A 21777-nucleotide genomic window follows, 5' to 3' on the forward strand; every position below is an offset into this window, starting at 1 on the left:
ACGAAGTGGATGAACCGGTTTCAGCTCTCTATCGACAAACTTGAATAACGACCGCCAGACGAAGAATCAGGAATGAAACAACCAACAGTCAGTTGAAGTTGAATTAATTTAGGTGGGACCCCCATTCCATTCCGATTTCCAATCCAGGAATAAACTGGAAGTCGTTCCCACGCTTTCAACCATCCCGAAATAACGTTCAATAAAACAAACACCGAAAATAGAAAACCCGGATAATCGATATCGCCTTCTCGCCTCATAACATCGGATTGTGGTAACTGAAGGGTGTTAAAAACTAGAAACTAATAGAGCTTCCCCCCACAAATTAAAAAGAAAAACGAAACAAAACCGAAACGAAAGAAAGGCAGCAATTAGTTCTTAATAGAACAACAACCAAAACAAAACCCAAAAAAAACTACAGTGGGACTAGGTCATCATCAAAAAGTAAGTGATTGAGTGAGAAGTACTTTAGAGTTTTTTTGAATTCTTGTGTTTGTTTTATTATATAGATTTTTTGTTTATCTCTCTCCCCTTTTTCTTGCCGGTTGAATGTTTTTTCCTGCCCCTTCAACATCATTCTTGTCACACTGGTGTGAATACATATTCTTAACTAACTTTGACTTGATTGTTTGCATTTTTTTAATATTCTTTCTTGCGTAAAGCTGATTTTTTCAAACGTTTTCCTTTCTCTAACTGGGGCTGGTTTCTATTTTTTTTTCTTACATTGCTCTTCACAGATTTTTGTTCTATTTTTCTCTAATTTTCAAAGGAGTTGAAAAGTGGTGGAATATCAAAATCAAGACGTTTTTTTTTATTCTCTTTTGTTTGTTGTTAACATGTTCGCTCTCAAAAACACTACCTTTTTCAATAATTTTGCTTTTCTGCTTTGTAAGATTTGATTTCGAAAAATTTTGTTCTACATTCTCTGCTGTTTATATTACTTTTTTTTTGCTAAATTTTTTGTTAGTTCAAGAATGTATATAATAATGTTGTCAAGGTACTAATGTATGGTAGAGAGAAGAAACTGTCCCGCAAGTGTTTGAATTTCTCTCGATGTTGGAGTTTTTTTTGTCTTGTTTTTTGTTACCATAAAGCAAAATTGTACGTACTTTCTCGATAGACTTAAGTAGGTAGGTACTTAAAGGCTAAACATTCCGTTTTAAAGGGTAGTCACAATATTATTTAAAAAAACTAAAATGAGATCATCAGTTCAATCAACAGAAAATAAAAAATCACAAGAAAAAAAAAACTAAACAGCACAAAACACAAATCAGGAGTGCTACCTAAAGCTGCCGCGCTTAACTTAAAGTTATCGAATGATTGATTGTGTTTTCTTTCTCGAATTATTGCTAATAGTTAAGTATAAATAATTAATAATATCACATGCTTTTCCTTTTACAGTAAACGTTTAGGCGAAGTTGAGAACTAGCATTGTCGTGGCGAAGAAATAAGTTAAGTACTTCCTAAACTTTAAAGGTTGATTTTTTGTTCACTTAAAGCTCACATTGCTGATCTTTTCTGCGACGAAGGCGGAAAAGACACAAGGTATTGCTCTCTCTCTCTCTCATCTGTCTCTAGGTTTCTGACTACTGATTCCGATGATTCTAATCATCCGCTTCCGCCGGGTGTTAGATCTTGAGGGTGGCACAGCGCCGTTCCAGCTCCTCGTTGAAGCTGTTGTCGAACACCTCGTCCTCGATCCACGTCTCGACGGTGCTGGCCGAGGTGCGCCGGGACGAGTTGGACGTCCGCCAGATGACGTCCGAGTCGATTTCGTAGTTTTTGTTGTTCAGGTTCTGCCAGATGTCGGTCCGGACCTGGTAGGGCGGGGGATATGTTTTGTTTTGCTGTTGCGGCTGATTCACAGGGCTGGACGTTGGACTGGAGGCCATTTCGTCGATGAAGGGGTTCCAGGAAGGCCGCTGTAGTGGGGACGGAAGTGTTTGGGTGGGGGATTCGCACTTTTGCGGGTACGAGTCCCAGGGGTTCTTTGAGACCTTGTTCAGCCGATTGTTGAGATTGTAATTCCGCCAGGGGTCGATAAAATCTTCGCTTTTGCTCGTCACCACCTGAGCCAGCGGATGGTCGGAATTGTACTCGAAGCTGAAGGACAGAATACTGTCTGCGGAGTGGGACGCTACGTAGGAACCGTTCTGAGATCGGTTGCTAGCCGTGGACGGAGAACTGGTTTCATTCCTCAGGTAACGCTTGTTCCGATCGAATTTCACCTTCTCGAAGACAATCTCTTCCAGATTAATCGAACGTCGTTCCATTCGGGGGGTTGTTTGAACCTCTGGCATCGGTTGACTCAACTCGAACTGTAACCGGCCACCACTTTCCTGGTGTGAAGAATGCGACCGGAAACCATCGAATTCGCATGCCATAAACTCGTCATCTTCGTCGTCCTCCTCCTCCCCAGGACCAAATTGCGTCTCGATTTGATTGTACTTTTTATGCTTGCCACTCAAAAACAGCGGCTTCGAGATTTTGCTCTTCTCCGACGTCTGCGAGGCCAGATTATTGGTATTAACAACACTTCCTCCGCATAGCTTACCATCATTCGTCTCCACAACCCCACTTCCTCCGGCTACGTGATAAAGCGTCTTGCTGATCTTATCCAATTTAGACGTCACGACGCTGCTATTATTCATCCCGGCACCATCTGCCACCATATCTTTAAACCCTCCGCCGGGACCACCCCTCAACCGGAAGCACTTTTTCAGATTCACATTCTTGTTGCTGCTGATGTTTGTTCTTTTCCTCGGCAAATTCTTCCCATCCCGGGTCACCCGGTAGTTGTTCTGGGTGGCCGGTATCGTCGACTCGTTGACCGCACTCGTCGGTTCCAGTCGTCTCCGCACCGAAGGTTCCTCCTCAACTCCACTGGTCCAACTTTCTCCGGCACCACTTCCGAACCGTTCCGGTGAACTAGGTTGCACTTTGCACCGGGTCGGGGTGCAGTTCCGGTGCAGCTGGTACTTGCTCGTCGCTCGGTTGTTTAGCAATATCGACCGACCTGACGTCGGCCCACCTCCCTTACTTGACTTTGCCGTCACCGCAGTCGAACAGGACGGGGAGGATGTGGAACCGCTGCCGCTGCTGCTGCCCGGTTGGAAGGAGAATTTCCGGATAATCTGTAACACAAACGAAAAAAGAAAAAAAAGAAATTAGTTTCAAGTCGTGTGTGTGTTTACGACGCCCTTGACGCTGGCCGGACAGGGCTGCGATGGCTTGCTTGGATGGAACCTTTTATGGCGCCACGAAAGTTTTCGCAAACAACCGTTGTTGTTGTTTTGGTGGGAGGGGAAAGCAACACTAGAGAAATCGCATGTGTGAACAATTAACGGTAATTAACCTGCCCGGGGAGATGCTGTTGGAAAGTGGGGATGGAATCAAACTGAGAGTTTCCGACGAGGAGAAATTTCTTTTGAAGGTACCTAATTAGGATTTTTTTACAGTCAAACTTTTCTAATTATTCTTTCATTTTTTATAACCCAGCATCCAATTTCTACAGAAACAAATTTGAAGTGTGAAGTGATCTGTTGCGCACTTGCTGTAACCGACAAAAATTAAATTTAACAAAACATAAAGTTAGACCTCAGTTTTAAGTTCGAATAAGTCGAAATCTTAGGAAAAATCCAAATAATCTAACGATCAATCATTTCCGGTTTCAGATAACGCGCAGATTTATATATACCAACCGTTGGTTGGCTGCGTCCTGTTATTGTTTATATCCGATTGCTTGTTTCTTTAATCGTTGTGTGAGCAGAAGCTTAAAAACACGTGGCCCTACATGCCCATGTTTGGAGAAAAAACTAAAGGTAAAAATATTAAGTTTAACTAACTAACTTTTCTATTTGACACTTCTTTTTAAAGGAGTAGCATCCTATTCAGATAGCACATGGAATTACAATCAAACTTTGGCTGCGTCCTGCCATTGTTTACATTTGGATGTTTAAAAATCCAAAGTTTTATATGAAAGTTGGAAAAACAGGATCGCCAAGTGGTCTTTCGATTAGAAAATTAAGAAACTGAAGATGAAAGATGGTGAATCCTAATTTTGTGCTGGAAAACTTGATCACTCAGTGGACAAAAAGATCTACGATTGCGTGATTACAAGCGACTTTTGTCCGCTAGGAGTACGCGATTTGGTAGAAACACAGGTAACTCAGCAAATTACTTGACCATAAAAAGAATGGGTCTAGAAATCTCTTTTAGACTTTGAAGCCAGAACAATTGAATTTGAATATAAAAGATTCTAGAATCCAAATTTTGCATCATAATTTGAAATTTAAAACTGACAAGTTCTGAATCAGAAACATGGATCTTACCACTAAACTTAAATTGGAGTCTGAATATTCAATTTTGAATTCTGAATCTTAACTACGAATCCTGAAATCTGAGTTCAAAATTCTCAATATTGAACTCTTAATTCTAAACTCACCGTTTTCAAATAGAAATCCAATCCTGGGAATACTAAACAATTTTCAGCTGAGAAACTCAACTCAGAAATCTCAAATCAGAATTCCCAACACAAAACGAAATTTTGAATTCTCAACTCTGAATTGAGAAAGATCTCGTGAGTTAAAAAAATCAAAGATCTCTTAAAGATATTGCGATGTGATCCTGAACCTTCTTTTTTGTTAATTTTCGCCTTACCTGAGGATCAAATTTCCAATTAGTAAACCGTCACCACCTCTCTCAAGACAAAACCACACACAACAGTTTTTCTAAAAATAAAAATAAAACCGCTGGCATCGCCGCTTTCATCTGCGGTCTTTCCCAATTACCATAAATCACCCCCCTGAATTCGTTCGGAGAGTTTCCAGTTCCCGGTATTGTCCTTCTCGAAGCCGCGCCATATCTGGTGGGATTCATCTCTGAAGAAAAAATCCGAAAAAAAACATACACAAAATAAAATCTCTTCAAGTCATTTCCTGTTTGGTTGCTGTTCCCTTGAAGAGGGCTGAAGCAGGAGGAAAAAATATCCAAAATGCTTCAAAACTCTCCCAGGCTCCCAAATATGGACCTTGAGAGAGACGAAGTGGACAGACGCGAAACCGGGGAGACCCCCAGCCAGCTTTGCCAGGCTGATACACATCAGCAACAGCAGCGATCCGTTGAGTTTTTCTTTTACTTTATCTTTAGAAGACTCGCTGTTGCTCCTTTTGAGGGACCCAAAAAGAAAGAATAAAAAAACAACCGCTTGGAGTTATGATGCTTAAACATTTTCCCATCAAAACAGCGTCGTCATCACCGCAATCATCATCATCCTTGGTAACGTCGTCATTGTAAAGTCATCATCATCATGAAAGTTGCACAAGCATAAACGATAGAAAAGGATTTCATCAGGAACTGGTTCAAAAATACGAACGAAACGGAGGAAAACAAGCAACGCAACAACATGACTTAATTTTGTCTCCACCTCCGGGGAAAATCATCCCCCCTTACCGTTAGTGGTTTTTTTCCCTCTCTTTTCTTTCTTTATTTCATTTTGAAAGTTCCGATAAAAATAAAGCCATTGCTCGGTGCGTTTCGATGGTTGTTGTTCGTGATGAATAAAAACATAAAACCTGGGCACATACGCATCAGAAATCTCTGAACATGACACAGGCTTCCTTACCCTCTTAGCTTAGCTCAAGAAGGAACATTCCCACACATAAATCTATCGACAATCCACCACGCGCCAGCTGCCGGCCTCTAAGGCCACCTCGTAATGCAGCAGACCTCAAAAGGCATAAACCAAAAGTTCTAAGACCCTGGGAAAATTCGGATCATCACACCTGTTCTCGTCCGAAATCACTCAACGAGAATGGACGAGAGAGATAAAGAAGGAAAATCCTTCAGCAGCCACCAGAAACCCAAATTCGAAAGAGAGACCCACAAAAAAAAGAATAACTAGAAGTATACAGAATAAATTCACTCGAAACAAATCCATGGGAAAGTAAACTTCCACCGAACCGGAGTGTGTTGTTGATTCCAATAACAGAAAAGAACCAAAATAATAAAGAGGACGGCGACGACGAAGACCGTTCGTCCGCTGGTTGATCGCATATGGCAGGGATGTGGGTCCTGTATTTTTTTTCTCTGTTTGTAATGCTCTCTCCTGGTAAGGTCGTTACTTCCTTTTGGCGACAGCCAAGAAAAGGACCACGACGAGACGTTCGATATGTGTGAGCACAGCAGCTTTTTTGTTTGATTTTCTTTCTCGGTCCAAAGAACCGAAAAAAACCCCCGGCAAAACGGTCACGCAGTCGGCAGATGACGAATTTCGGATTTATTTTATTCCGATCAAGCGACCATGGTCCTTACATGGCTTTTGAGATTTATTATTGCTTTTTCAAGCGTCTTGGAGTGTTGTCAGGAAGAAGACGAATGATGGTGCGATACACGGATATTAAAAGTCGCACGCACGGGTTGAATCTTGATTTCGCTTGAAGGTCTCTCTAACTAGACTTTTCGGTTGAGAACGTTTAAAATGAAATGCAATCATCGCTCAAACATGTCCAAACTCCTGCTGAAATCCTTTGTTTTGGCCTTCCGGTGGAAAAAGACGGAATTGGCTTAGAAAGCGCAGATTTGTAAGGCTGCTGCTGATTGTTTGTGTTGATTTGGCCTTCCGGTGGAAAAAGACGGAATTGGCTTAGAAAGCGCAGATTTGTAAGGCTGCTGCTGATTGTTTTTGTTGGTTTGAATTTGCGGTGGAAAAGACGGAATGGCTTAAGAAGCGCAGATTGTAAAGGTTGCTGCTATGATTGTTTGTTTGATTAGGCCTTCCGGCGAAAAAAGACGGAATAGGCTAGGAAGCGCAAATTTTTTGGACTGTTGCTGATGATTGTTTGTTTTGATTTGGCCTTCTGGTAGAATGAATTAGCTTAGGAAGCGCAGATTTTTAAGGCTGTTGCTGCTAATTGTTTGTTTTGATTCGGCTTTCCGGAGAAAAAGAAGGATTGGCTTAGAAATCGCAGATTTCTAAGGCTGTTGCTGATTGTTTTTGTTGATTTCACTTTCCGGTGGAAAAAGACGGAATTGGCTTAGGAAGCGCAGATTTTTTGGACTGTTGCTGCTGATTGTTTGCTTTGATTTGGCCTTCTGGTGGAAAAAACGGAATAGCTTAGGAAGCGTAGATTTTTAAGATTGCTGCTGATTTTTTGTTTTGATTTGGACTTTCTATGGAAAAGGACGGAATTGGCTTAGAAAGCGCAGATTTTTTAGGCTGCTGCTGATTGTTTGTGTTGATTTGGCTTTCCGTTGAAAAAAGATGGAATGGCTTAAGAAGCGCAGATTTTTAAGGCTGCTACTGATTGTTTGTTTTGATTTTGTTTTCCAGTGGAAAAGACGGAATGGCTTAGAAAGCGCAGATTTTTAAGGTTGCTGCTGATTAAATGTGTTGATTTGGCCTTTCGGTGGAAAAAGATGGAATGGCTTAAGAAGCGCAGATTTTAAAGGATGATGCTGACTGTTTGTTTTGATTTTGTTTTCCAGTGGAAAAGCCGGAATTGGCTTAGAAAGTGCAGATTTTAAGGTTGCGGCTGATTGTTTGTGTTAGTTGGGACTTCCGGTGAAAAAAGATGGAATGGCTTAAGAAGCGCAGATTTTTAAGGCTGCTACTGATTGTTTGTTTTTATTTGGCCTTCCAGTGGAAAAAAAACGGAATGGCTTAGGAAGCGCAGATTTTTAAGGCTGCTGCTGATTGTATGTGTTGATTTGGCCTTTCGGTGGAAAAATACGGAATGACGCGCAGATTTTTGAGGCTGCTGCTGATTGTTTATGTTGATTTGGCCTTTCGGTAGAAAAAGACGCAATTGGAAATTCGGCGGAAAAAGACGGAATTGGCTTAGAAAGCGCAGATTTTTAAGGTTACTGCTTGAATTTGCGTTAAAAAAGACGAAAATGCTAAAGAAGCGCAGATTTGTAAGGCTGCTGCTGATTGTTTATTTTGATTTTGCCTTTCGGTGGGGAAAAAACGGAACTGGCTTACGAAGCGCAGATTTTGAAGACTGTTGCTGCTGATTCTTTGTTTTGATTTGGCCTTCCGATGAAAAAGACGGATTGGCTTAGAAATCGCAGATTTCTAAGGTTGCTGCTGATTGTTTGCTTTGATTTTGCCTTCCGGTGGAAAAATCAAATATAATATAAAAATTATAAATCACGTTTCTGAGGGATTTTTATTGATTTTAACTTCAATCCAACCCAATCGAATCACCTTTTAGAGCCTTTTAAAGTCAAAGGTATCATACTTTCCCCAGAGATCCGCAACATTAAACCGCTAATAACCCCCTATAAAAATTAAAAACCCAATAAACAATCGAAAACGGCCAATGAATGAATGAACGAAAATCCCTTCCCAAATGGATGGATGGATGGAATCGATGGGTCAACGATTTCCCCGTGTGTTTATCTCCTGCCTTACTGCTTTATACGAGCTTTCGTACGCGTAGGAATCGATCCTTAATTGTGAACAGTTCCCACAGGTCAGTTTCGGCTGAAAATCGACAGCAGCACCAGCATAATCATCATTATCAATGAAAGGTTCCGAGACCCTCGAGAAGAAAAAACGTAAAAAAAACACATTCGCACTCGCGTGGTTTTAATTTGCACTTTTGCCCGACTCGACTCGATTCCAGTAAGACCGCTCTGGGCTCTTACTTTTGCATTTAATTCGCTCCCTGGGATGGGAACAACCTTTTCCGATTTTTCCTTTTATTTTTGCTACCGTTTTGCTGGTTGTTTCCTTTTATTGAGGTTTCCAAAACAAGAAAAAAATCGAGGTTCCGATGATCCGCTGCCAAATTTGGCAGCAGTCAATATGCCAAAAAAAAGTTCGATATTTTTCCCCAGCCAGACACCGCTCTCGAATTCGTTCGTGCCTTCCATATTGATTGTTTAATCGCTCGAAGGGCCAATGCGGTGTCTGCTCGTTGATTTACGTAAGAGTTTTCCCACAGTTGTCGAAGAATTGGGGCGACGTAGTGGTTTAAGGGAAAAAATAACTAAATAAAACGTCTTTCTACTTCCACACCTTGAAGATGTTTGACAAAAGGATCGAAACGTCAAGTTGTGATTTTTTTTGGATTTTCCACCTTAGGAAATACAAATCACGGAAGGCTTTAAGCTCGTTGTAGTTTAATATAAAAATAATAAATTGACGTTTCGACCCTTTCTTCAGTCATCTTCAAGGTTTCAAACGTTTTAAAAAAATCAATTTTCGTTTTGAATTTGTTTAGCTGTTGAAGGCTTTGATTTCTGATGATTTTAAAGGTAAGAAGGAGAAACTAAACATATTGAGGTTTCGACGTTTCCTTCTATCATCTTCAAGGTGCGAAAGGTTATTTTTAAACAAGAACGTCCAAACTAATTGTGTATTGACCTAGTCAATTTTTCTCGCAACTTCCCCACCGGTTTTGCGGGAAACACTCAAAGTTCTCACCGTCAATTTGGCTTGGTTGCTTTTCGGAATGATGGACTTTCCGCTTTTCGAAGAAGGGTGATTGGCGGGGAGACGATGATAACGATTGGCCTCTGGTGCGCGTTTTACCATTCTGTTTTTTTTTTTGTATCTCCTTTTATCTCCTCCGGATACGTGGGAAAGTGTCTCGCTGTTGCGAATTTTCGCCCAGAAGGAAGGCAGAATAATAAATTCGCAGAACGAAACAGACGGGGAAAAAAAAGCTCTGAATTGGACGAATCGAATCCGATGGCAAAAAGATAAACACATAAACTGACTGAGACGGAAAAAAAGTTGGCAGAGGGGGGAACCAGACAATGGAATCAACGCTGAAGGAAGAGGCTGAAGTATCGCTACGTCGTCGTCGTTTGTTATTATCATCGCCATCAGCGGCAGCACCACCATCATTTGGGACATTATATCATATATGAGTGTTGTCGTTTTTTTCTCTTTTTTTTTTTTGTTCCACTTCATCACAGTAGCAAGCGAATGTTTTCTCCTTTTATGAAGATTTGCTTCGCAAATATGTCCCAGATTTGGTCAGACCCCAGGGGGAAACAATGGTGTTAATGCTGGTGGTCTTGAAGACAAAAAAAAGAATGAAAACAATAACGATCATCCACAATTATTGTAATTTGGACGACGATGCAGAAGTGATTTTTAAAGTTGATGATCTGGTTTTTGGAGTTAAATTTGGCTCAATTGGGCCTCAATGTGATGTTAATTTTCCCCATGAAGAACATCACAGCACAATACGTTGCCTACCCAAAGGCGTTTACAACTGTCTTTTTTGTGGTAGAATATAAATTTAGGCGTTTACGGTGAGCGTCACAGTGACGTTCAATGTATTTTTGAGTAGTATTCAATTGTTAAAAATTTACAAGGAAAAGTGATGATCGAAAAATTGCCACCCAGTCTAATTAAGTACTAACCTTTAAACATAAAACGAAGACGGTTCCAAAAATAGGCCTCCAACTTAAGTCACACTGCTGCAGGGAATTAAAATTGCTTTCGAATAACAAGCTCCCTCGAAAAATTCTAAAAATTACGAAACCCATCTATTTCGATCGCTTCGAGGCGCCAACAAACTGAGGAAGCAAGAATGGCTAAATTTTCCCGAATTAATTCGAGGAAGACGACGAAGGCGATGCGACCCGGCAAACCAATTATCGATTCGGGGGAAGGAAAGGATTCGAGACGAGAGGCGTTTGGAGGAAAACATCCTTTTCGGAATAAATAGTATCACTCTGGGGGTGATACTCACTCAATTACGACGCACCACTGGTAAAACGAGTGGCGGGCGTCTAAAATTTCAAAATGTTGCTTAAAATAGAAGCGGTACTTACGTTTTGTCAAGTCAGTTGTAGAAAATTCTGTTTGAGGCACTCAATAGTTTTCTGTTTCTTGTGTTGTTTTTATCGAAATTTGTGTTTAAGCAACCGTGAAACGCGCTTCATTTATTTTTAAACAACAGTCTAACAAAGAGAGTTCAATTTTTAGTTCATAAGGTCGAACTCAGCTTTGCTGCCTCGCCGAAGGAAAAAAAAGGGATCAATTTTGAGCGCGCAGTTCGAACTCTGTTTTGAACCATCGCAAGGAGGAAAAAGGGTACTTAACTTTAAGTTTATAGAATCGAACTGTGTTTTGAACCTCGGTCATACCTAATTTTGAGTTAAAAAAGGGAGCGTGTACTGGCTGCGTCCTTTTGTTTACTCATTTTTGTAACGTGCACGTTAGCGTGTGATAACATAAAAAACAACATTTAATTTGTGATTACATTTCAAAATGCGTGGTCTTACTCCGGAGAAAAGAAAAAGTATCATGCACTAGTGGTGTACTATGAGTGGAATCTTATTGAGAAAATTTGCCAAAGAAGAGGATGTTAGCGTCGATGCGGCACGGACAGCTATTAAGAAATATGGTGAACATTGTACATTTGATGATGAACCGAGGAGTGGTCGAAAATCTGGTCCTGTAAGTCCTGCTATCGACAAAAAGGTCAGGGATGCCTACTAACAGAAACCATCGGCTTCCGTTCGGGATGTGGCGAGAAAAGTCGGGACTTCGACGTCTAACGTGATGCGTGCTAAAGTGCGACTTGGGCTCAAGACGTACCGGAAGAAGAAAAAAACTAGAAGGAAGCCAAATCAAGCCGCTTCTGTCAAACCAAGAGCCCGGAAACAGTATGATTCAATATTTTGCAATAGTTCTGGGTGCATTATCATGAACGATGAAATATTTATATATGTGAAAATGAACTATAAAACCCTTCCTGGGCCACAATACTTCAATTTACGCAAGGACAAGGATATCCCCGAAACGGAAAAGGCCATTTTCGCCGAAAAATTTGGCAAGAAGGTGAAGTTGGTGAGTTGGTGTGGCAAAATATCTAGCTCGTACGTCACATCGGAAACAATGAACACCAGTGTTGCAAATTATCTTCAAGCACGAATGATACTGACTGTGATTTTCTATCAGTGTAAAAAGCTTCATCTGAAATGAACGGAATAGAAAAGTCAACAAATATAAAAGCTTCTGATCGGCTCGGTCATCCTCGTGCCTACAGAAAGCTGTGTGAGTGTGTCTATCAGTCAGTAGAAAGCTCACTCGTAAGAGCAAACGCACCAATAAGTGAGTATACGCGGCCCGGTTTTGCTCATTTCAGCGGACCGGTTTTGGGATACACACTCTTTCGCGCACCGGGCGGTAGCATAATTGTTTTTAAATTTAGCATTGCACTGAGAAAACTTTTGAAGAAAATCTTAATCTTAAATTAATACGGACCGAGTAAATTTTCGGAGTCGTCCACCAAACGGCTCTTCTTATGTTACATGATCATTTTTGGTCATAAAATACGATGCTTCGAGTTTGTTTATCTGAAATTGAGTGAGAGAGTCCTGAACAATATAAAATACAAAATAAATAACTCACCATCAGAACCAGCAATTGCACTTTCTCGTTCAATTCCTGGATGAACCCGAAAAAATGTAACGAAATTGCGAATTCAACTGGTTATTTAAAAAAAAAAACCCTTCCACAATTTTAATCTCATATATACACATTTTTTCTTAAAATGAATATCAACAAACATACACACGCTGCGACGTCGTTTGTTTAATTCTGCTTAAATCTTTAACTTCTTTTTCTGTCCAACGTGCTGACTGAAATAGTTGCCGTTCCGAAAAACTGGGTCCCATTAGTTGCAAACTTATTGAGAGACCTCGTTTCGAAAGCCGAATTGGTAGGGACAGTAATGGAATGCCACCCATACGGTCGGATACAAAAATCCTGCACAGCGCACTGGTCTCGATTATTATTACTCCGAGAAAAATCCTTGAAGCTTCACTCAAGGTTGTGAAAGTCAGTAAAATGTTTACTACACGGAATGCACAATCAAAATTTTCAGAAAGCAATCGTCGGACTTGAAGGGCTTTTCGGAAATATTTCATGGAACTAGTTTTTGCGCAATAAAAAAAAGTTTCCGCTTTCCGTTCGTTTGTTTAATTCTGCTTAAAACGGTAGAATTTTTTCAGTGCATGTTTGATCTCGCCCCTTCCTAGTGAGCAAATTTGGTGATTTTGTCGGTCCCGACGGCAACGGCCCTATTTTGCTCACCTTCATACTAACCCCCGGTGCGGTATGGAAGTGATCAAACTCGTGAGCATTTTCACTTTGCTCGCGATTGCTGCGGATGCCCTAAACCCGAACTAACTTGTTTCACTCGAAAGCTACGAAAGCGTCTTTCGCTTGGGCATTTCTGTCGCTTACTGTTTTTGATCAGTGACTGCAGCTTAAGTATTCAATCAGTGTCAGCGAAAGTTGCTGATAATTTCAGTAAGCATTTGTTTTTGCCATTTTGGCAAATTATGAATTGGGATTCAAAAAGAAAACGCGAATTGAAAATCGCTGAGACTATACGTTTACTTGAAGGGGGACAAGAGGATGGATGTATATAAAAAAAATTGAATTTATGGTAATTAATAATGACAAAAATATGATAAAATGAGGTCAAAAAATGACAAAATTATTACACAATGTGATAAATATGTTGAAAACATGATAAAATTTTGACAAAAGTATGAGAAAAATCTGACAAATATGACTAAAATTTGACAACTAAATGACATCAGTCAAACAATTATGTCATAAATATGATAAAAAATTGACAATAAAATGACAAAACATAACAAAAATAAGACAAAAATCCGACAAATGAGACAAAAATGTGACAAATGTGATAAAAATATGAAAAATAACACAAAAATGAAGCAAATTATTTACAATTCAATGACAAAACATGACAACAAAATTATAAAATTATGACAAAGTCTGACAAAAACGACATAAATTTAACAATAAAATGATTTAACTTCGAGAAAACTTTGTCAAAAACATGTGTTATGTGATGAAAATAAGACAACGTTATGACATAAATCTTATTATTAAAACAAAATTATCACAAAAAATTGACAATAAAATTATTTATGTGGTTAAAAAATGACAACAATCTGGAAGATTTGTAATATTTAATCATTTTGTCAAATTTTTACATAGTTTGACGACATAGTCGTATTTTTGTTCTTTTGATATCAAATTTTCAAATATATAAATTTGTCTGACTTCACAATTTCATGTCATGATTTTGTCAATTTATTGACATATTTTTACCACGCTTGTCATAATTTTGTTATATTTGTCATATTTTTGTCAATTGTTTACGACATTTGTCATTTTTTTTGCCATGATTTTGTCTTTTTTGTCATATTTTTGTTAAAATATTGTCACATTTTAATCAGATTTGTCATATTTTCGACAGAGTTGTATTAGTAAATATTTTTCCATTGTATTGTAAATTTCATTCCTATTTGTCAGATTTTTTTTTGTCATAATTTTGTCATACTTTTACCACATTTGTCATGTTTTGTCATTTTATTGCCAACTTTTTGTCATAATTTTGTCCCCCACATTCGTCTACACGCTCCCTCTCCAGCGTTCGTCTCGCCAACCCGAACACTCATTTCTAAACCTTCCCACCTCTTCACACCATTTGAAACAGACGTATTTTTTATCAAAATCCTTCAAAAATAGCGATCTCAGCAGTAATTCTGAAATTTGCGCATGTCTAGCGAGTCGAAGAATCTTTGTCACCATTCAACTAAACTTAATGATAATAGAAGGAAGCTTTTTTCTCTTTCAGCAATGTTCGCTTGAAACTGAAAATGAAGATTGGATAACCTCATGAACCTGCAAAGAGCCTGAATGTATACTAAGCACCGATTTTGCCGATTGGTGAATAAGTGTGCAGAGAACTTTCAGGACTGAGCTTTCAGTTCATTCTCGTATGAATCTAGTTGGAATTGAACTGACCGATACACTGCAATAAAGTCAGCTGATAATTTCTCACTGACACTGAAAATTTGCAGCACTGATGAACACCCAGAACTATATCAAGGAATGCCCCCAGATGCGTTTATTGCCGATGATCAAGCAGCATGATGGACCCGTCATATTTTGGCCCGATTTGGCATCATATCATTACGCCAAAGACACACAAGGGTGGTACAAAAGACAAAACGTCTGTTTTGTGCCAAAAAACTCTTTGAACGTTTTCAGGGGCAGCAGCCTCAATCTTCGGTGTCTTCTTCTATAAGTCGGAGCAGCTTTTCGTAAAGGATATTCCTACATTCTCGGACATTTTCCATGAGCAGAAGTCTCAATGTAGTTTTTATCATACGAAAGTTTGAATTTCCCGAAGTTGCTCGGCAAAAAACATATCGTGTTCCTGACAACCCTACCAAAACAATCCGGAATATGTCTGTCATCACCCTCTGGTAACTACACTTGAATGTCAAAAGTTCACCTCCTACTCGAGGGAGCTATTTTGTCTCAGCTCAGTATTCCTATACACAAAACCCCATGAAAAAGCGGAAGCCAAACCCAGAGCCAAATGTCCGGGAAAATAGAATAAACACACTTGAAAAATTGCAGCAGCAGCCAACAGCAAGTGCTCGCTCACAGAAGGAGGAAGGATGTGACGATGGGAAAAAAAGGAGGAACTAACAACAACAGCAGACTGCTGAATATGAAACTGGCTGAAGGATGACTTCTGAGACCGAGCGAGAATATGAAAAATGAAACAAACAAAAAATTATGTGAGACCGTACGGAAGTTCCAAACTTCTAGGGATGTTCCCACGTTTTGGTTTTTACTTTGTTTTTTTTTTCTTCTTTCTTTAGTTCGGCGTTGATGAGCATATTTTACCATACATCATGGTTGTTTCTGTCAAACCGGAAAAATGCCACGACTGCCAGGAGGGTGAGTGAGCTGCAGGACTTGCTTCTGTTTCGGTTTTTAAACAGAACCAAAAGAAGCTGAGGGTGGCAATTAATTCTAACAAGTTGTGTCAGTGTGTGCAGGTTAACCCTTCTCTGCTCTGCTGAAATCCTGGAAGCGAGAGCAAAGGGCGATAGTGTGGGAACCCTTTTTTTCCTCAAAAAAAGATTACTCCCCCACCATTTGATTCTTGAAAGTTGGAACACACAGATGGGAGCAAGTTCTTCCATGGAAATTTTCATGAATGCATCAGTCAGGAGGATCAACATCACAAAACGAGCCTTGTGAGGGGGTTAAATTTTTGACATCGGATGAAGAGTCAAGTTTCGGAGTTGGCAGTCAGCTGAGTGGGTGGTAGGATGTTTATGATGCGTTTTTTTTTTCATTCGGTGTATGCTTCTATTATTACCATACATAGCGTGGAAATTACGTCGGGTCGGGTAGTTTCCTCCCAGATCGATGTGGGATGGAGTATGCAGGAGTAGGTGTATCGTCCTGCTTTGTGACGTTTTTGCTGCTTCCCACGTAATTGTCGAGTCGGGGGTTACGCCGAGCAGTGATTACTCGCCATTCCGACCGGGACCGGGAAATTGTGACCGAGATTAGTCCCGGTTGAAGTGGAGTGTGGTTGGGATTTTCTCTGATTATATATCTGATCTTAACTCTGGAGTTATTTCCAGAGCTTGAATTTTGAGCTTTAAAGCTGAAATGTGATTTTAAATTCGTCTCATAATTCGGTTTAAATTTTTAACTCTTTACTAAATCTTAAACTGATTTTGATTTTTATTGGGTTTCGAGGATCAAAGCAATTTTTTGATCAGCAGAAGTCTCAATCAACTTGTTTCAACCCATAGAAGTTTATTCAATATTTTCTATCAGCAAAAGTCTTAATATGCAGTTTTTCTATAACTAAATGTTGAAATGACTTCAAACATTTGCTGATTAAAAACGTCATGTTCTAACACGATGTAGACTTCCGCTGATAAAAATCCTCGAAAGGAATTGACACTTCTGCTGATGGGTAATGTTAAAATGAGTAGAACTTTTAGTAAAGACAAACGTAAAAACTCTTAAAAATCACCAAAAACGATTGAGACTTCTGCTGAGAAAAGGCTTCGATAAGGTTTGACACTTCTGCTTAAAGAGAACGTTCAAATAATTAGAACTTCTTTTGATCAAAACTGGCAGCTTCTTAAGTGTTTTCATAAAGGATACAATGCTGATACAATATTTTAAAATGAATTTAGACTTCTGCTAGTAGAAAGAGTAAAATTGAAGCAACATTTTCATGGATACAAATCGAAAAAATCTAGCAAAGAATTTTAGACATATTATATGTAATTTTTTTTTACCTTTTTTGTCGTATAAGTCTTTCTTTTCTGTTTATTTGCCATTTTTATAATTTTCGTAAGTTTAACCATTTTCGTAATTTTTGTAAGTTTTGTGTCATTTTTCTGTCATGTTTAAGTAATTTTGTGTCATTTTTTTAATTTTTTTTTTTTTGTCATTTTTGTGTCATTTTGTGTCATTTTTGCGTCATCTTCGTGTAATTTTTGTCATTTCTGTTTCATTTTTGTGTCGTTTTTGTTTCATTTTTATGTCAATTTTATGTGTCATTTTGTGTCATTTTTATGTCAATTTTATGCGTCAATTTTATGTGTCATTTTTGTGTCATTTTGAAGTCATTTTTTGTCATTTTTTTTCTTTTTTTTGTCATTTTGTGTCATTCTTTAGTAATTTTTGAGTTATTTTTGTGTCATTTTTGCGCCACTTTCGTGCAAATTTTTGTCATTATTGTGTCATTTTTGTCTCTGTTTAATGTCATTTTTATGTTATTATTGTGCCATTTTTGTTCCACTTTTGCGCCATTTTTGTATCATTTTTGTGCCATTTTTGTGTTACTTTTGTGCCTTTTTGTTGCTATTTTTGTGTTATTTTTGTATCATTTTTGTGTAATTTTTGTGCAATTTTTGTGTAATTTCTATGTCAGTTTTGTGTCATTTTTGTGCCATTTTTGTGTCTTTTTTGTGTCATTTTTGTCATTTTATGTCATTTTTGTGTCATTTTTATGTCATTTTTGTGTCATTTTTGTGTCATTTTTGTGTCATTTTTGTCATTTTTGTCATTTTTGTGTCATTCTTGTATCATTTATGTCATTTTTGTAATTTTTTAAAAATTTATAATTTTTGTCATTTTTGTCATTTTTTTTTTATTTTTTTTTATTTTTCTAAGTTTTGTAATTTTTGTAATTTATGTCATTTTTGTTTTTTTTTTGTAGTTTTAGCAATTTCTGTCATTTTTTTTTTTCATTCATGTAATTTTAATAATTTATATAATTTTTGTGATTTTTGTAATTTTTAATTTTTTTTTTATAATTTTTGTCAATTTTGTACGCTTTTAATTTCTGTAAATTTGTAATTTTAGTTATTTTTGTAGTTTTTGTATTTTTAAGTAATTTTTTGTAATTTTTGTTATTTTTGTAATTTTGGTGTTTTTTATAATTTTTGTAATTTTTATTATTTTTGTAATGTTTATAATTTTTGTAATTTTTGTAATTTTTTGAAGTTTTTGTAATTTTTATAATTTTTGTAATTTTTGTTATTTTTGTAATTTTAGAAATTTTTGTAATCGTTGTAGCTTTTTTTTGTGATTTGGATATTTTTGGAATTTATGAAGTTTTTGTAATTTTTGTATCTTTTGTAGTTTTTGTAATTTTTTAAATTCTGTATTTTTTTTTTTTTTTTAAATTTTTGTAATTTTTGTGATTTTGTCATTTTTGTCATTTATGTCATTTTTGTCATTTTTGTCATTTTTGTCATTTTTGTCATTTTTGTAATTTCTGTAGTTTTTGTAATTTTTGTTATTTTTTGTAGTTTTTGTAATTTTTGTGATTTTGTGATTTTTGTCATTTTTGTAATTTTCATAATTTCTGTAATTTTTGTCATTTTTGGAAGTTTTGTAATTTTTGTAATCTCTGTAATTTTTGTAATTTTTGTAATTTTTGTAATTTTTGTAATTTTTGTAATTTTTATAATTTTTGTAATTTTTGTAATTTTTGTAATTTTTGTAATTTTTGTAATTTTTGTAATTTTTGTAATTTTTGTAATTTTTGTAATTTTTGTAATTTTTGTAATTTTTGTAATTTTTGTAATCTTGTAATTTTTGAAATTTTTGTAATTTTTGTAATTTTTGTAATTTTTGTAATTTTTGTAATTTTTGTAATTTTTTGTAATTTTTGTAATTTTTGTAATTTTTGTAATTTTTGTAATATTTGTAATTTTTGTAATTTTTGTAATTTTTGTTATTTTTGTGAATTTTGTAATTTTTGTAATTTTTGTATTTTTTGTTATTTTTGTAATTTTGTAAGTTTTGTAATTTTTGTAAATTTTGTAAATTTTGTAATTTGTGTAATTTTTCTAATTTTTGTTATTTTTGTCATGTTTGTAATATTTGTAATTTTTATAATTTTTGTATTTTTTGAAATTTTTTGTACTTTTTGATATTTTTGGAATTTCCGTAATTTTAGTCCTTTTTGTTATTTATGCCATTTTTGTCATTCCAATTTTATTGAATCCAAAAACTTTTATTTTTTCAACTTTGGATGGAAAAATGCTATACAGACCCCGTTCGTTTTTGGCAACATTCGATTTTGGCAACATTCGATTTTGGCAACATCCGATTTTGGCATATGTGCCAAAATCGAACGGTTTTTAGAAGCGACATTACCTTTTAGTTTTCTCTTTAACAGGGCCAATATAATTGAAAAAAATATCATCAATACGTTTTTATGTTCTTAAATTGTGGCTAAATACAACAACAAAACCAAAAGTTTTTTTCAAAAAATTATAAAGTACTCAAAAATGACAAAAAGATAAAAATTTAAGAAAATTTAAAAAAAATTCAAACAAAAGACTGGAAGTGACGAAAAACAACTAAAAAATGATGAAGAATTGCAAAAACAGCAAATATGACAAAAAAAAACCAAGATTACAAACAAAGCAAGAATAGTGCAAAATGCATCAAAAACATGAGAAAAAATTATAAAATAAATTACTAAAATGGTCGGAAATTGACTTAAAGTAATGTTAATAATAATGAAAATATTAATTTTGTAAAAATAAATGAAAAAAATTGAAGAAAAAAATCCGTTCGATTTTGGCAACATTCGATTTTGGCAACACAAAATATTCGGGCATGTTGCCAAAATCGAACGGGGTCTGTAGTTTGAAAAATTAGGTAGGAAAAATCCAAATATTTTTGGAAAAAGTAGAGGTCAATTCAAAAAAAAAATTGCTTCAAAAAAAATTGGAAGGAAAATTATACCAAACTAGCAACCCTATTTCACCTCCAAACCAGGAGTGCGGGTAATGAAAACCAAACACGCGCTTTATGACATTTCCAGGATATGACACTCGTTTTGGAATTTGGTGTGTATATGCAACGACAAAACCGTTTCAAGTGTCACCCATTTAAAAGCGAGGGTGGGGGAGTGAACTTTTGAGGCACCGGAAGGCAAACAACTATAAGTTTTGATTGAGAGAAAGGAAGAATGACGGGAGGAAGGGTCAAAGTCTGTTTAACTACTTCATGATACAAGGGAGGGGGTTTGCTAACTTACCTTTACACAACATTTCTTGGTTTGCTTCAGGATTTGCGACATTGTCATGCTGGGATGGCACCAACTGCTTGCTATTGCATCCGAATTTTAACTGTCAGGTGAATCACCACCTTCTGGCCAATTTTTGGGGCACCTCACGTTCCCAGGAAGGTTACACTTTAATCCGTTTAAGCTTCACTAAGCACTCCGGTTAGATTACTTTCCGCACACACTCTTCTCTATGTCATTAGCCACACTAATCCACTTTACCGCATTCGAGTAACTTCCGTGAATGGAAGAGGAAATTCCAGTCAGTCGGTCAGTCAGGACACGGAATGAAACACACCTGACTGCGGCAGCAGGAACTAAATTACTCGTTCGTTCGTTCGTTCAGGACAATGAATGGAATGGAATAAAAGGTCACACACGGACCTTTTACAAGCACGGTTGATGTTTCGCCAACCGACACACACACCGCGCGAACATAAAAGACGAAGAAGAAGAATCGCAATTTACCGTTAGATCCTTTTCATTAATCGAATCCTCGCTTCAGTTGCTCGCTCGCCATTCACAAAATAGCGAAAGACGAAACACACACGGACGGACGGAAGCTTTTGTCTTCGGGAACCCACAATCTCCGAACATACACACAAACACCACACGTTAGATTACACCACTCTAATTGGGTTGCTGCTGCTATCGTTTGATTCGAGTTTAGGGGTTTCAGGACCTTCCCCACTTATTATCAGTCGCACCGGCAAATCGGTGCCGTCACATGGATTTCGATCCGATGTTATGTAGCTGAACGAGCTGAGCTGACGCTGTTACGTGCTTCCGTTTTTTTTTTCGGGCGTTGTTGATTGATGATCGGCGAACCGAAAGGCGCCCACCACCCTCGATTGAAATCGAATCGAATTCGAACACGTTACACCAGAATATTCAACCGCAATCGAAGCAACAGAAGGAAAAAAAGAAACAAATCAACGCAAATGTTCTGCACTGTAACTCACACACTAGGTATAGGTAACTATGCAAGCGCCGGTTGTGGCTCTCACAAATCGCGTGTATGGTCCTTCTAATATGAAGCGAAGCACTTTCTTAGGAATCGGTACGTACGTACGCCTCGACGTTGGGCGATCAAGTGAATGGAATAGCAGCACACACGGATGATTCGAGCTGCTGCTTGCTTGCTGGCTTGAATGGTATCGAGAATCGGGACGGACCTGTCGTCCTGCCACCAGAAACCAGCACTAGAAATAAAGTAGGAACCAAAAATTCTCTCGCGAGAGAATTCTTCAATCATTCCTCGAATAAATCCTCTCCTACACACAACACAGCAAGCTTCGCTCTTCGATAGCGGTTTCATTCGTAGCGTAGAAGGTTTTGATTCAAGAATGAAGGA

At 37.4% G+C, this 21777-nt stretch overlaps 1 protein-coding gene across 1 annotated transcript; it reads right to left on the reverse strand.

Annotated features, from left to right (window-relative positions):
- Nucleotides 1–489: 489 nt before the first annotated feature.
- On the reverse strand, nt 490–21543 carry LOC129755044 (uncharacterized). The gene is made up of 2 exons (XM_055751344.1): nt 20397–21543; nt 490–3131 (listed from the first exon to the last, which is right to left on the reverse strand). Exons 1-2 carry the CDS (start codon nt 20442–20444, stop codon nt 1626–1628), a joined length of 1554 nt encoding a protein of 517 aa, XP_055607319.1. The 5' UTR covers nt 20445–21543; the 3' UTR covers nt 490–1625.
- Nucleotides 21544–21777: the final 234 nt, after the last annotated feature.

Source organism: Uranotaenia lowii, chromosome 3 (assembly GCF_029784155.1).
Source record: "Uranotaenia lowii strain MFRU-FL chromosome 3, ASM2978415v1, whole genome shotgun sequence".
NCBI lineage: Eukaryota > Metazoa > Arthropoda > Insecta > Diptera > Culicidae > Uranotaenia > Uranotaenia lowii.